The sequence below is a fragment of the Crocuta crocuta genome, unplaced genomic scaffold (assembly GCF_008692635.1).
Source record: "Crocuta crocuta isolate KB4526 unplaced genomic scaffold, BGI_CrCroc_1.0 scaffold113, whole genome shotgun sequence".
Taxonomy (NCBI): domain Eukaryota; kingdom Metazoa; phylum Chordata; class Mammalia; order Carnivora; family Hyaenidae; genus Crocuta; species Crocuta crocuta.
The window spans coordinates 2592102-2609322 of record NW_027530368.1 but is presented as its reverse complement, the minus strand read 5'-3'; the positions used below and the strand labels follow the sequence as shown (position 1 = coordinate 2609322).

At 40.7% G+C, this 17221-nt stretch overlaps 1 protein-coding gene and 1 non-coding gene across 3 annotated transcripts in view; one reads left to right on the top strand and one right to left on the bottom strand.

The window, feature by feature from the left end:
- EXOC6B (exocyst complex component 6B) overlaps positions 1-10481 on the bottom strand; it is a 594589-nt gene extending 584108 nt beyond the window's left edge. For both annotated transcript variants that reach the window (XM_077766295.1, XM_077766296.1), the window contains exon 1: positions 10272-10481. In XM_077766295.1, the coding sequence (XP_077622421.1) occupies positions 10272-10384 (113 nt within the window). In that variant the 5' untranslated portion in view covers positions 10385-10481. The remainder of the gene's footprint in view (positions 1-10271) is intronic.
- Positions 10482-14931: 4450 nt separating this feature from the next.
- On the top strand, positions 14932-15034 carry LOC144233544 (small nucleolar RNA U13). The gene has a single exon (XR_013335701.1). It is a non-coding gene; the product is annotated as a small nucleolar RNA U13 (small nucleolar RNA).
- Positions 15035-17221: the final 2187 nt, after the last annotated feature.

Sequence of the window (17221 nt, the reverse complement as noted above, 5' to 3'; positions counted from 1 at the left end):
ATTTACATTGTCATCATTGCTCAGCATCTCAACCCCGATTCATACATTTCATAGATAAGCACTCACTGATTTTACTTATTCAAGTTGCATTCAGCAGAAAGCTTCACTAAGGCATATGATCAAATCAATTATTGTATCGCTGACAAATACTACAAATTATCAACTTCAATGACATTAGAATCAGAAAATCTTTGCTTTCCTCAATGACTTAATGAATATTCACGTATATTATATTCCAAACTAAAACTATGTCATAAAGTCATCTAAAATTCTAAACTGCTTCCAAAACCATACTAAATAATTGTCCTTATCAATAACTTTGCAACAAGTTCATACACTAGCTGTGTTGGTGCCGGAAATTATGTAAACATGTGAACAGATACATCCTATTCTAAGGTAAATAATTTATTAAAATATTAACCTCTGATTTGCTAAAAATTTTATTTGTATATAAAGCAGCCTTACCTAATAATGTTACTGCATTCCCCCAAAAGCTCTTGATTTGAAATTACCAGTCTCCTGATACAAGATTTTTTTTAATTCTTTCAAAATGTCTGTTATTTACATACCCTATGACTTAAAATAATGAAAAGACAAGTTTGAAGTTTTCATTCCTTAAAAAACAATGGTTTCTTTATTTTAGTAATCAAAACTCATCGCATTTTGTATACTCCTGGTGTATTTAAGCAAAGCATAACAATGAAAGGTTCTTTACTGATGCTCCTAAATCAAAGAAAAATGCCAACTTTATAGAAAAATAAGCAAAGGATATAGACAGTATACACACACAAAGATAAACAAAAAGCCTTTTTTCTTCATTTTCGTGTATTGTTGGATTAGGATGTTTTATTTATTTTTTTTTTTTACAAAAAGCCTTTTAAACAATGAAGAGATGTTCAGCCTCACTCACAGTAAAGTATAAATGATAACTACACAGAAATACCATTTGTCATTTATTACACTGGCAAAAAGTCAAGTTGAATACACACTTTGTTGAAAAAACTATGGAGAAATGAGTAATATCATAAAATGTTAGAGGGAGAGCAAAATGGTCCAACCTCTAAAACGTGTAATACCTACCAAATTATATATATACTCATCTGTTTACCCAGCAATCACTCTTCTGGGAATCTACCCTACAGATAAAGTATGAGAAGTAAGAAATGACCAATGTTCAAGGTTAATAACTGCTGCATTATTTTTGTCTAGCAAAAGACTAGAAATAACCTAATTAAATAGAAATAGGGGACTGGCTGAATAAACCATGGTATATTCACATGATGGAATACTATGTGGCTGAAAAAATTTAGGAAAAAATCTGCATATCGGTATGAACACCTCTCCAAAATACCTGATAAGCAAAAAAAAACAAGGTGCAAAACTGTATATACAGCACACTACTTATTACATAAAAGGGGGGAAAATAAAGTTATAAATGCTTAGATTTGCATTAAAAACACAATGAAAGTGGGGTGCCTGGGTGGCTCAATCGGCTGAGCATCCAACTTAGGTTCAGAGCCTAGAGCCTGCTTCGGATTCCGTGTCTCCCTCTCTCTCTACCCCTTCCCTGCTTGTATTCATTCTCTCTCTCTCTCTCTCTCTCTCTCAAAAATAAATAAATAAACATTAAAAGAATAAACAACAAACTAATAAAATGAGGAAATAGAGGGAATGGGAGAAAAAATATATTATGTATATGACTCCTATCCTTTTCTTTCTGTTTTTTAAATAAGATATTTCACATCCAGACAAATACAGATAATTCATCTATTTGAATTTTATCTTCAAAGTTATATTTCCAGGAGATCAGTTTCACCAGCATTATATATTAGATCTGACAATAATCTCTTGATATTCAAGAAAGGAATGACTAACAAATACTATCCTCCCATTTAATTTCTCTCTGTAACTACTAATATTTGTGTGGTTTGGATCTAATTAATCAGATAACACATCAGAATAACCTTCCCCTGGAAAAACTTCAATGAAAATTTTTGTTTATTTAGCTCAAATAAACTCAGACACAGAGTCCACTGCTAACTGAACCAAATCAGTACTGTCTTACCAGCTACGAGAGGACTTTTTCAGTTTTTTATTTTTCCAATTTCTTTAACAATTCAATGGCATTATTAAAATAAAACCTAGGGACCCCTGGGTGGCTCAGTTGAATGAGCATCAGACTTTGGCTCAGGTCATGATCTCACGGCTCTTGGGTTGGGTTCAAGCCCCGCATCAGGCTCTGTGCTGACAGTCCCAAGCCTGGATCCTGTTTCCAATTTTGTATCTCTCTCTCTCTCTCTCTCTGCCCTCTCCCACTCATACTGTTTATATCAAAAATAAATAAACATTTAAAAATGTTGAATAAACCCTAATTTCTCTTTACCAAACCACAAAAACTCATTCTCCTATTCCATATGGTAATGAAATTTATTTAATGCCACCCATCCTCTTTTTTCCAAATACACAATTCTAATTCTAATCTCTCTCTCAAAAATAAACAATAAACATTTAAAAAAATTTTAATTATATGTACTTCCAAAAAATTAATACCTCTCATAAGTTAAAGTTTTCCAGATTTTCAGCAGTTTTATTTTCTCTCAAAAGGCTAATCATATTTTTATGACAGTTAATCTACAAATCAATTAGTTAATCAACTCCCAGGTAATTAAGAGTTTGTGGTACAATTCTTGTATCCTATTCTTTCAATAAATATTTATTGAGCAACAACTCTATGCCAGGCAATCTTTTAGATCCCCAGAATACAGCAGCAAACAAAAGAAATAAAATCTCTCCCCTCCGGGAAAATAAATTCTAGTGGAGAAGCCCATGTGTCAGTAAGTGCTATGAAGAAAAATAAAGTTCCTCTCCCTCTATTCCCTATACCAATAAATGGCAACCACCATTCACCCAGTTACTTAAGCAAGAACCTTGAAATCATCCTTGATTTTTCTCTTTCTTTAACTCCCAAGTTTAATCCAACATCTTGGCCCTACTTTCAAAATATATTTTAAATCCAGCTACTTCTCATCACCTTCTCCACAACACCTTATTGCATGCCACAGCCACCTCCTGCCTGTTATTACTGCAAATATCCCTTCACTGGTTTCCGTTTCCTCTCTGACTCCATCTCCATAGAACATCCAGCATGTTCCTTGTTTAACCTAATATAGAGCATGTTACTCTGCTGCTCAAAGCTCTCCTGTACCTCTTTCTTAGTGTACATGACCTAGACACTGACTAATCTCCTACCATTGCCTCCCCCCGTTCCATTTCTCCCGAGAGCTTTCTCACAACTGTGTCCTCCATCCGGAAAAGACTTCTCCTGGAGAGCCACATGGCTTGCTCCTTCACTCTATTCAAAGCTTTGCCACAGTAACTTTTTCTAAACACCTAATTGAAAACAATACCCCATCATGTGAAACACTAATCACTAAATAGCATTACTTTATGCATCTGTTTGTTTATTCTGTTGAGTGCCCCACTAGAATGTAAGGTCCATAATGGCAGGAACTTGTTGGATTTGTTCCCTGCTATACCCCAGAGGCGGGAAGAATATCCAGTGCATAAACATTGCTCAAAACAAATTATCTGTTGAATGAGTAAATTCATGAATAAAGCCACTAAAACAATATAGCTATATAATGTATAACAATGTATGAAACTGTATATAACATATGAACTGGAAAACCAAGATAAAACATGATAGTACCTAATGTAATAAAATATATATGGAAAAAACAAAAAGAAATATGCAAATATGAGTTTTGACAATGTGGTAGGATTAAGTTTTTATTGTCTGTTTCCTCTTTTTAAAAATCATATCATAGGGGCTCTCGGGTGGCTCAGTCACTTAAGCATCCAGCTTCGGCCCAGGTCATGATCTCACGGTTCATGGGTTCGAGCCCCATGTCCGGCTCTGTGCTGACAGCTAGCTCAAAGCCTGGAGCCTGCTTCGGATGCTGTATCTCCCTCTCTCTCTGACCCTCCCCTGCTCACACTGTCTCTCTCTCTCTCAGAAATAAATAAAACATTTTAAAAATGTAAAAATCATATTAAAACCAACTTGACAATAAATTATTTTTAAAAATCATATTATATTTATAATTAAAATATAAAAATGTTAAACGGGAGCTATTATTTAAAAATAGGCAATCAGCAATGAGAGATCATTTCTTTCCCCTCATTGATTGTCAAGGAGGGAGAGAGTATATCAGAATCATCTGAGGGGCTTTTATAACTTTGTTTCCTATCTCCTCAATTCTCCACTCCATCCCAAAATAATTAAAATAATTATTCTGATGGGTCCAATTACTGATGACTAGTATATCCCTCAAATAGGTGAGTGCAAGCAAAAAAAAAAAAAAAAGAACAAGAGTCACTAAACTAACAAAACTCTCAAAATAGAAATACTTTAGTCCACATAGCAAACTCAAAGGTAACAGGCAGAAGATGACTCATTATTATGTGAGTGACTCACAATACATAGCAGGTATTGTGAAAAACGCTTTATCTCATTTTTTTTTAATATTGTCCCTGCAATGTACAGGGTATCATCCCCATTTTAACAGAAGAGAAAAATTTGCCCACTTGGGTGGTAAGTTGCTTATAAAAATAATTGACTGCTTACAGAGGTCCACGCATGTGCCAATAATGATAATATGTCATGAACCAAGGATTACAATTGGCTGGGCTTTGTACAACTTAGATAATGGGAGGGCAGATGATGGAAAACAAAGCCATGTGGCCAAAGGCACAGAAGTAGTAAATGGGGAAAACAGGTCCCCATAACTATCAAATGACTTTAGGCAAAACAGCTTTTGAAAACATCACCCAATTTGTTTCCTGTAAGAACCAAATTTACAACTTAGTTACATAAGCAAGATAAAAAAAAAAAATTGTTCCTACACCAATAGTACAGCTTTCTAACAAGAAAGTATATAAAGCAACAATCTAGAAGGAGAGCACAAGGAAAAAAATTAAAAATAGATACACTGGACTACAAAATAATTTTTTAGGTTTATTTATTTATTTTAAGAGAGCGAGCATGAGGGAGGGAAGGGCAGAAAGAGAGGGAAAGAGAAAGAATCACAAGCAGGCTCCGCACTAACAGCATGGAGTCTGACGCAGGGCTCAAATCCACAAACTGTGAGATCATGAACTGGGCTGAAATCAAGAGTCAGATACTTTACCAACTCAGCCACCCCTGGACTACATAAAAACTTCTGTGCAGCAAATGATACCATCAAGAAAATGAAAAGACAACCCATAGAATGGAAGAAAATATTTGCAAATCATATATCTGGTAAGAGATTTATATCTAGAGTATATCAAGAACTCCTACAATTCAACAATAAAAGACAAACCAATTAAAAACTGAGTAAAAGATCTGAATAGACTTTTCTCCAAAGAAGATAAAAACAAATGACTAATAAGCACATGAAAAGGTTAGCCATTAGGGAAATGCAAATCAAAACTACCGTGAATTGCTGCTTCAACCTACTAGGATCCTAACATTAAAAAAAAAAAAAAAAATCATAACAAGTGCCAACAGGAATGTGGAGAAACTGGAACCCTCATGCATTGCTGGTGAGAATGTAAAATGGTGCTGACATTTTAGAAAACAGTTTGGCAGTTCCTCAAAATGTTAAACGTGGAGTATCATATGACCCAGAAATTCTACTCCTAGGTATATGCCCAAGAGAAATAAAAACATATGTCCACACAAAAATTAGTACACTTATGTTCATAGAACCATTGTTTAACAGCCCCCAAAAGGAATCCTCAATGTCAATCAACTGAATAAATAAAATATGGTATATCCATATGATACAATTCAGTATAGCTGACTACTACCCAGCAATAAAGAGAAATGAAGTAGTACCATTACACATCTACCACACAGATGTGCCCTGAAAACAGGCTAAGTCACACACACACACACACACACACACACACACACACACAAACCTACATTGTACAGTTCTATTTATATGAAATGTCCAGAACAGGCAAATGCCTAAGGACAGAAAGTTGTGATTACCTGGGGAATGGGAACAGAATGGAGAGTGACTACTAGTGGATACTAAAGTGATGAAAATGTTCTAAAATTAAATTGTGGTAACGTTTATAAGATTCTGTGAATATACTAAAACCAGTGAATTGTATATTTTAAATAGGTGAACTGTTTGGGATATTAGTTATATCTCCATATAGCTCTATTTTTTAAGGCAGTATATTTTACTATTAAATTTAAAAGCTTAAAAACAAAATCTTTTTTTTTTTTATTTTTTCTTAATGTTTATTTATTTTGAAGGAGAGAGACAGAACAGGAGTGGAAGAGGGGCAGAGAGAGAGGGAGACAGAATCCAAAGCGGACTCCAAGCTCCCAGCTGTCAACACAGAGCCAAAAGCAGGACTCGAACCCACAAGCTGTGAGACGGTGACCTGAGACGAAGTTGAAGGCTTAACCAACTGAGCCACGCAGGCAACCCAAAAATAAAATCTTAAATAGTAATTAAGACTGAATGTTGGGGCCTCTGAGTGGCTCAGTCAGTTAAGCATCAACTCTTGATCTGAGCTCTAGCCTTGATCTCAGGGTCGCTGGCCATGTAGCCTACTTAAAAAAAAAAGACTGAATGTTAACTGCTAGAGTCAAAAGAGCAAAATGAGGAAATGAGTTCTCCTGAATAGTGATATGAAAGAAGACTAGAAATATAGAGATGGGATTTGAAATATGAAAATATGGAGCTACTGTTTATGAGTGATTTCTGATCAATATTTTAGTATTAGCATTACAGAGCAGGAATCAATATTATTTTAAAAGCAAGTCAGGCCCTGATATCTTATGGGCCTCTTTCCTCATCTGCAAAATTAGGACTTACAGCTAACAAAATAATTTTTAAGTTAAAGACAGAGAAGAAAGAGATGGCTGCTTTCCCAAAAGAATTTACTAGGCAACAGCCTCTATATGCACAGATATGCTTGGGCCTTTCAGAATACAATGAAAAAGGAGAGGCACTCCCTTATGGTACATGGGAATGGACTACCATTGCAGTCACTGTTCAAGATGAAAATAAGAATAGGTATATAATGAAAAAGTCAAGCTACTCTGGCTTCACAAACAAAAAGGAGTAAGACTAGAAGAATAATTTGGTATCACAGAAGGGAAAAAAACGTAAGTAATGATTCACAAGTAATAGTTGTCAAAGGAAAGAGTCTGGTTAGACCCTGTAGCTAAGTGGATTTTTGTGAAGAGCAGGAACTGTCGGGATGAGTATAATCTTCTATCTGCTACCAATTCACTGTTATTTTCTGTTCTTTAGTTCCTCTTCAGTTACAAAACCTAATTCAGAAACAGCTAAGAATCTGGTGCTTTAGAAATGCTACTTCAAAAGGAGTACGAAATAGAAAGGACTAGATGAGGGGGAAAGGAATATGAGATTAACAGTTGAGAGTAGAGTTAAGGAAGAGAGCCTACTGCCTTAAACATATTTAATGACTGTGATGGAAAAGGAGAGGAGGTAATAATGATGGAGGTGCATCCAGAGTTAGACATGGGCTCTGAAACATCAAGTCTGTGCATGCTGCTACCTCTAAATGGGATAAGGAGGAAATAAAATGAGATCATCCTCTATGAATATGGACTGGAACAATGTAGACTAAAGACAAAGACAATGGGTATTAGTACTTGTATTACAGAATTTCAAGTGATTGAATGTTTTGGGGATGATAGTAAGATTTAGGGTTATCTGCCAAAGACAGCTTGAGGCCAAAAATGAAGAGCCTCTACTAATATCCAGGAAGTCAGGAAAAGCAACTAACACTGGTAGGATAGTACCTTAACTCTCAAACCCTTTAATTTTTTTAATGTTTTATTTATTTTTGGAGAAAGAGAGAGAGCGTGAGCAGGGGAGGGGCAGAGAAAGAGGGAGACACAGACTCTGAAGCAGCCTCCAGGCTCTGAGCTGTCAGCACACAGTCTGATGCGGGGCTCACACCCACCAAGCATGAGATCATGACCTGAGCTGGAGTCAGATGCCCAACCAATTGAGCCACCCAGGCACCTCTCAAACCCTTTTTTTTTTAAACCATGTCCCCTTTGGGCAAAAGATCCCTTCATACACCTACCCCACAAAACCCCACTTTCCTGTGGAAAGATAATTCAGTAATAACAAATAATAAAGCAAATTTTAGGGAGAAAGGGTAATGTATTTTAATCCTAATGCACATATCCTAAATCAAGACACTAAAAACTATAGGCCAAAATTGTTCAGTTGAACAAATATGCATTATGATTCAGTGGCGGGTTAAGATAATAAATCACAACAAACTACACTAACAACACTAAAGTAAAGTCATTTATCATATAAACCAAGAAGGACAGCAATGGAACACCACAACCAACTCAAGACAATACTGATGGCGTTTCTGATAAAGAATCCTTAAAAATTCTGGCAATCTTACATGGAAACCAACCTGACAATAAACTATTTAAGAAAAAAATAAAATAAAATAAACATAAAAAATAATAAATTTTAAAATCTTAAAAAAGTAAAATAAAATAAGTTTCTCAAAAAAAAAAAAAAACCACAACTCTGTCATTCCCAGCTGCTCCAGTGCGAACTTTGCTTAGCTGTGAACTGCAGCTCAGTAGCCAAATTTCTTAGTTAAATACGGAAACAGCATCCTCAGTAACTCCAGTAACATTTCAGGTGATAAAAACCAAATATTAATAACCATTAATAACGCACTTAGAATATCGATAAGCAGTCTGTAGTTTTTATAAAAGTAAAGATAATGAAATAAGGATCATTCACCCTTAAGAGCTCAAAAAAATGGGAAAGGAAAGGAGTGTGGTGGTCATGATCCCAATGCAATAAAAGGGCAAAGGCAAACTACTAAAGATGGTCACGACCAGAGATGGCACAGAGGGAAGCCGACTAACACTATGCCCTGGAGAAGAAAGATGTGCAGGTGGAGATGAGGAGTAAAGTCTCCAGCCTGCCCCTCCTTCTAACACTCCTTCAGGAGGCAACTCTCCCTATGGGGGAGGTGGGGAGGGAGAGACAAGCAATGAAGGAATAACTCCTTCATTGAAGGGAGAAGCAGTGCCCCAAGACTGTGCAAGGTGAAGGTGGGAAGAATTATCTATCTACTGGCTGCATGAAAATCAGGAGGTCCAACAGGATGGATGAAGATGAGCTAGTTCCAGGGCACTAGTAAACTGAGGGGAAAGGGAAAGGCGGCTGGAAACTGGATTTGGTGAATAATTAACAGGAAGTACAGATAGATAATAATCACCAATGGAGACACAACAAAAAACGTTAAGAATGCAGACCCTGGATACAGACAGTCTGAGTAGGAATCACTTCCCTACTTTATTTTCTCTGTGACCATGAGCAAGTCACTTTACCTCTCTGTGCCTCATAATAGTACCTACCTAATAGGATTGTTCTGCGGTTTAACTTTCATTTGTAAATTGCTGAATACAATTTCTTGCACTGTACATAGTACGTGCGGTACCTAAGTTTTGTTACATTCACTAAGTTGAGGAAGGTGGAGTTTGTTTTGACATCTACAAATAGTAGGGCGGTGAGAGGGCAAAGTAATGCTATGGGGGGTGGGCAGAAGAGGTGATAACTTTTTCTCAGCGATGAGACTATCACGAGGCTGCACCTTTGGAAGAGGTCGTCTTACTAACAGGGTTCAACAAGTACCCGCTACCCGGAGAGGGGCGCGGGTTGAGGGAAACTTCCTTCCAGGCCTAAGATTTTCAGAAACTCATTTCTGAGACGTGGTTGTGATTTTAAGGATGCAAGAGTTTAATTTCCGATCATCAGACTGTGGGTGAATTTCTGTTTTGACTGTAGAGCAGGACTTTATTGTATAAGACAGGATGGGGTCTGAGTCGGAGAGGAAGGGTGATGTCCCCAGGGGGAAGATCTGCTAAGAACACCATCTGCCGGGTGCGCTCTAGTCGCCCGGCTCGCGGCCAGCCTCGCAGGGAGAACCAAGGCTGCCACAACCTGGAGGAAGGCAAAAGGAGCCTCCAGAATAAGTGGGCTGTGGGCGCCAGCGGTCGAGGAGGGACCGCATGTAAGGGCTGTGGAGGGAGACCCGCCTCGCCGATGTGGAGGTCGCTTGCTGGGATCCCCGAAGGGAGGGGCTGGCGCTGGCCCTGCGGGCGGCCGGCCAGACACACAGCCCAGAAGAAGCCTGGCCCCCGTCCAGCCTGTGCCCGCCAGTCGGTGGCTCCGGTCCCCGGGGGGTACCTGAGGGTGGGCCCAATGCAGGCCGTATCGGTGCTCTCGATCTCTCGCAGGATCCGCTCGTGCTCTGCCGCTGTCTCCAGGCTCTCCGCCTCCGCCATCTTACCCCTCTCCATAGATTGGGGGCGTCCGGCAGCGCGTCCCCTCCTTCAGCCCCGCTCACCTTTCGTTCCCTCTCTCACCCTAGGATCCAGAGCCTCCCCGGCCTCCGGCTACCCGCAGGACGACCCCTCCCTCGGGCTCGGCACGCCCCCTTGCATCACGGCGTCCGACGACGTCCCGCGCAATGCCCGCTGGGTCTTGTAGTTCACTCATTTATTCTTGGACTCCACAAATACATGTTGAAAACCCCACTACAAGCCAGGAACAGTTAACGATACCTCATGTGCAATGGTTATCAAGTTAGTGAATGACACTGATTCTACAAATTCTTGTTTAAGACCCTTGCTACAAAGTGCACAAGGCTCTGGACATCAAATAATAAGGACAAACTGGGTTTCTGCAGACTGCGATCTTACAAGCTTTAGGCGGGTCGGGGGGAAGTGCTGGAGAATCTAAGATAAGACAGAATATGGCTATAAGCCAGTTCAGAGAATCGAGTTCAGGGATACTTCTGGTTGTGAAGGATTCATAGAAAGGCTGGATCCGGTAGTTTAAAGGGTGTGACTAGAAGGTGTTAGGAGCATCCAGAAAGCCAACAAAAACTTCATATGCACTGGTGTGTAGAGAAGTAGTAGTAAAAGATGGGGCTGCAAAGGCACCTTGAAGAGAAATACTAGGCTGAGAAATGTATACTTTATTCTAATGGTTACACTTGGTGGAAAAGCCAACTGCATCAGAAGCACTTGTAAACTTTTCTTTTTCTAATACAGACTAAAGATCCTAAACGCTCTGAACATCCTGATCCAGGGATTTGCATTCCATAAATTCCCCAGGTTAGAATTTTAAAATCATATTTATTGATCACTGCTTCAGTTTTTACTTAAGACAATGAATGATAATCCACTAGAGGTTTTAAAGAAGAGGGACACAATCAGAACCTTGACGTTAGCAAATGTGATCAAGAGCAAGTGTGCAACCTGAGCAGAGACAAAACTTGGAGGGGCGCCTGGGTGACTCAGTCAATGAAGCGTCAGACTCCTGATTTGGGCTCAGGTCATGATATCATGGTTCGTGAGATCCAGCCCAGTGTTGGGTTGTGAGCTGACAGCACAGAGCCTGCTTGGGATTCTCTCTCTTCCCCCTTCTCTCTCTCTCTCTTTCTCTCAAATTAAATAAACTTAAAAAAAATAAGGAAAAGAAAATTTGGAAATAGTTGAATGCTGTAAGAATTTTAAGGCCTAAACCAGGGAAGGTAGCAGTGAGAATGAAAGAGAACAGACAAATGGAAAAAAAGCAGAATTGGCATGACTTACTAGATATGGGGATGGAGGACCTTAGGTATCACTCCAGTTTAGAGCAGAGTAACTGGGAGAATTGTTTGCCATTAACCAAAAAAAAACAAACTGGAGGTTAAGGCTAAATCATCTCTGCTCCAGCCATATACCATGGATTATTTATTATGCAAGCATTAAAGAGAAAAAGAAAACACTCCGTATTCAGATATGAAACTGTCTCCAAATTGTCAGGTTGAGCAAAGCATGCTGGGAAAAAGCAAAGCATGAAACAATATACAGAATATGTTTTATTTTTTGAAACGATATTTATATATGCTTATATATGTACATGAAATATGCCATAAAATATTCCTGAAAAGATACCCAAGAAACTTAACAGAAGTGGTAGCCCGGAGAGGGACAGGAAGGATGGGGCCTGAAGTAAGAGAAAGGTCATTTTTAATTATGTACGCACTCTTGAAATTCTTTCCCTTGTACATATATTGCTTTTTCCCCCAATAAAAATGGTATTTATTAACTGAAAACACATTTTAAAAATAAACAAACCAATGGTGAGGAGAATGAGTTACAGTCCTGGTGTTTGCCAAGAACTGAGCAAGTTGCTAAACCTGTCGGTTTCTAGCTGATCTCTAGCTGTCCTCATTTTATTTAATTACTCATGCTTAAACAATCCCAGACAGATGTAGGAGAGGCAGGGAAAGTATGGAGCCTTTCATATTTCTAAATATCCCTTAAAGTACATGACAGAGGGTCCCTTCAGCATTTTAGCATCTCACTCAGCAAAAAACTTCTTGTCCATCACAGGAAGAAGACTGGTATGCAGACCAGATACGTTTAGTACTGATAAAACTAGCTTCTGCTACTGTCAGCAGCTTTTTTGAGCCCCCACTGGATCTGGAGATCTTATATGTTACCAACAAGGGGTCTGGAGTGAGGGATGTACAAAAGCTCCATTGAAGACAGTCTGCCTAACATGAATGCCTGCTAAATAGAATGTCAGGTCAGTGTGGAATGACCAGAAAAGCACTCAACTAAGAGTCGGAGGGCCTTTGATTCAGTTCCAGCACTGGTAGTTAAAATGTATTGAGCACTTTCTGTACACCAGTCACAATACACAAAGTAAGCACTTCACATACATCATTAAATTCTTACAGTAATCCTTTGCAGTGGAGATCGTGTATCCCATTATACAGATGAGAAAGCTAAGAGATTAGGTGATACCTCAAGCCTCACAGCTAGTAAATGCTGAAACTGATCTTCATACTTAAGTCCATCGGATTCCAAGGCCCATTTCCTGACCAATCGGCCATACCGTTCCACCCACACCCTCTACTGCCATGAGTTCATGAGTGACCTTAAGCAAATCATTCAATGTGTCTCTGCATCTGCTTCCATATCAGTATAATGAATCATATCATTTCTCAGCCCCCTTCCAAATCACCTTGGAGACCTCTTCACAGAGCTACCTTCAGGGAAATGCCAATCAACCATTACACAGTTTCTCTGAGAGTTCTTTCAGATTGTCACAAATCAACAAACATCTTCCAATAAATGTACTGAAAAACATCCGCAGTATAAGTGGACTTGCAAAGTTCAAACTCGTGTTGTTCAAGAGTCAACTGTGTCCATACGTGGCTCCACATTGTTTCTGTCATGCTGTGGGATCTGGAACAGTAGCAATAACAGCTACCGTTCGTTAAATACCTGCTGGGTTCCATGAGGGTGCACCTGCGTGGCTCAGTTGGTTAAGCATCTGGCTCTTGATCTCAGCTCGGGTCATGATCTCACGGTTTGTGGGTTCGAGCCCCAACTGGGCTCTGAGCTGACAGCACAGAGCCTGCTTGGAATTCTGTCTCTCCCTCTCTGCCTCTCTCTCTCTCTCAAAATAACTAAATAAACTTAAGAAAAAAAACAAAAACAAAAAAACACTTGCTGGGCTCCAGGAACATGATATGATTTCTCTCATGCAATCCTCATGGTCATTCTACTGTAAGACAAAAATTGCCATCTCCATTTTAATGATGAGAAACCAAGGCCCAGTGTGGTTAAATCATGCACCCAAGGTCAGATGGCAAATAACTAAGTGACAGACTGAGGTTAGGAGTCAGGCCTAACTTCAAAGCTCATAGACTTTCTTTTACTGATTTTACTGGTTTTCAGGTCTGTCTCATGTATATGATACATGTCCACATGTACCGTGAGCTCTTTGGGGACAGGGGCTTGCCCCAGCTGATAGCTCGCCCCACAAGACCTAACATGTCCTGGGTATAGAACCTCGGTGCTCCTTTCTATCTCTCTGCAGAGTCCTGAGGAAGGATTCTATGCTGGCAGGAGGGTGAAGGAAAAGAACAATAATTGAACAGCAGATGAAGGCAGCTCAGCCCCTAGGGCTCTCTTCATCATCATGTTTGCTGCTTCCGCCTCTTTAGGGGCTGTGAGGAGGCCTCCCTGGGGTCTGAGTTCACTGGGTCCCCTGGGTGGTGATGTCAGCCTCCTGCTCTGCCAGACCCTTGAGGCCACAATCATACTGACATCACCCATGTTTCCATGGGGCTTAGTAAGGAACTGAGACCTCGTCCACATGTTGCTGCCTGAGACAACTTCTGTCATCAAGATTTTTGGAGTCCTTTCCTTTGCCCAAAAGTCTCATTTTACGTGTGATCAGCTCTTCTTCCTTTCACCCTAATCTGCCTGTCCCTGAAAATGTTAAGTTTCACTCACTGCTTTGCTCTACGCATACACTGCCTGGAATCTCTGACACACCAACATAACGCAGGAAACACAAGGGGAAAAAAATCTTCCCCAGTGATCTTGTCACACTGGAGAAGGGAGAAGCGAAACAAGAGGAAATTAGGACAACTTGTCAACTTTTCCAGGACCTGACTGCCACAGGGCTGCTCCACTTTAAAGTAGTTGCAGGGGCGCCCGGGTGGCTCAGTCAGTTAAGCTTCCAACTCCAACTCAGGTCATGATCTCACAGTTCATGAGTTCAAGCCCCACGTCAGGCTCTGTGCTGACTGCTCAGAGCCTGGAGACTGCTTTGGATTCTGTGTCTCCCTCTCTCTCTGCCCCTCCCCTGCTCACACTGTCTCTCTCAAAAATAAACATTTTAAAAAATATTTTTTTAAGTAGCTGGAAACTTGTAAGGGCTTCCAATCCTGAACTTTTGGGTTTTTAACTTGTCCATCTTTGTTAGCCATAAGGAAGCCATCTCCATTGAGGGCTTCTCCCCTCCATCCACCAACCCCTAGTTTAATTCATTTTGGATCCTTTTGTTGTTCATAAGCGTGATGACTGAGTGTTCACACCATTGTGTGACATGTGCCACCTTAAACCTTGTTACAACGCCGGCACATTACCTGTCTGACCTTTAAAAAAAAAAATCATTTTGGCAAGTAATCATCAAACAACCAAGCAGTATTTAACCCAAATGCCTAGCATGATGAGATATGGCTGAAAACACAAATGAGACAGATATTCCTCAGCTTTAAATCTTTACATCGTTCCCACCGCACTTAGAACAAAACCCAAACTTAAACCATGATCCTGTGCACCTTCCCCCTGACCCTCCAGCTCCATCCTGCACTGCTCTTCCTGTGTCCGTCCCCTCTAGCTGCACCAGCCATCTCACGGCCCCTCAAACACACCAAAATCTGGAACACTTCAGGCTTCGCAATTTACATTTCTTGTTGCGACCCGCAGGATGCGTGGGAGTTAGTAGGTCTTAGGTCAGTCACCTCCTCAGAGCCAGTAACAAACAATGTCACTGATGTGCCAGACAACTTGAGCATGGTGTCTTAGGTATTAAAAGTCCACAGTGAAAAGATCTGGCAGGTCTGGCCATTAGAGAAGCAGCAATCAAGCCAGGGACCTCCGGGTTTGGTCAAAGTGTTGCCTCAGTAGGGGGCGCCTGGGTGGCTCAGTCCGTTAAGCATCTGACGTTAGCTCAGGTCATGATCGAGCCCTGTGGCAGGCTCTGTGCCTGCATTCAACTTTGGCTCAGGTCATGATCTCACGGTTCGTGGGTTTGAGCCCCGCATCAGGCTCTGGGCTGACAGCTAGCTCAGAGCCTGGAGCCTGCTTCAGATTCTGTATCTCGCTATCTTTCTGACCCTCCCCTGCTCATGCTGTCTCTCTCTCTCTCTCAGAAACTATTTAAAAAAAAAAGGTGTTGCTCAACAAATCTTTATTGACCAAATAAATGATAAAAAGTGATCCCCTTCAATTCAATTGAATCTACCTCCACCCTCTGGTTAGCAGAAATTCAGTCTCAATTCAGGCTTGGGCAGAGGCCTGGAAGAGAACATTCGGGGGGGGGGCTCCTCAGCTGACATGTTCATTGTCCCAGCCCGGGGGGTCCTATGAAGTTGCTCCACAGCCTCCAAACCACCCTTCCCCTTAGTAAGCCTTGTGGGGCTGGTAACCCTGGTGTCTGGGGTACACTAGATGTGGCCAGTCCTTTCTCCTGTCTCACCACCCCCACGAGACGCCCCAAGGGGACAGGCCAGAGTTCCCACATGCTTGGAAACCCCTAAGTCGCCTCACAAATCTTGAAAAACTCTTCCCTCCCTTCTACCCTCTCTACTTCAGCCTTCTCCCTTCAGACACTAGCATGCTCCCTCTCCTGATAGCCTCGGATGAAGCCACTGAGCAACTCGGACTTTCCTCTGACAACTTTCATTTCTGTCTTGCCACGTAGATGGCTCTGAGGCCATGGTATCCAAAGCCAAACTGCCTCCTGGGAATAAGAGAAGGAAATCAGAAGAGTGAGAGCCCATGTAGACGCTCAAGACATTATTCTGCTCTACATCAAACAGGAAACTTCACGAAGACAGAATACAATCAAGTGCTACACTGAAAACACCCAAGTCCAAATGTGTATGATGTGATCAGGGGTATCTGGGGTTAGTTTTTCCTTCATCTCCACAAGTCTGTCTTAAGCTCCGTCTCACAACCCGTGTGCCCGTCCTAGACAATCCTCTTGCACACTAGAGAGACATTCCTGAATACACATTTACACCACAGTCTTATCAATGGTTCTATACCCGCATCTGCAGTGAGTAGGATTTCCCACCCTTTGTCTAGCACCACTGCCACCATCAGAAGGCAAGGTTTAACATCTTCTGCCAGGACTTCTGCAATAGCTCGCCAACTCATTTTCCTAAAATCCTCCTTCCCCATCACTTCCATTCCAAAATCATTTTTTGGGCAACTACAGTGACACTAACTGGAACCTTGGTAAAATACCCTGTGCCTCAATTCCCTGTAAATCAGGATGATAGTAAGAACACCTCTCTTGCAGCACTGTTACATTGTTATAAAACAACGCCTGGCACGTAGTAAGTGCTGCATCAATGTTGGCTCTGGTATTTGTTGTGGATATTGCCATTACTATTGTTATTGCTTGCTAAGCACTCTCAGATGCTAGAGACACAGTGGTAAACAAGGGAGACAAAAATCCCTGTTCTTACAGAGCTTACAGCATAGGTGGAGAATAAAAGTGTGGGTGTGGGTGTGGGTGTGGGTGGGTGTGGGTATAAAATCTCAGCTACTTAC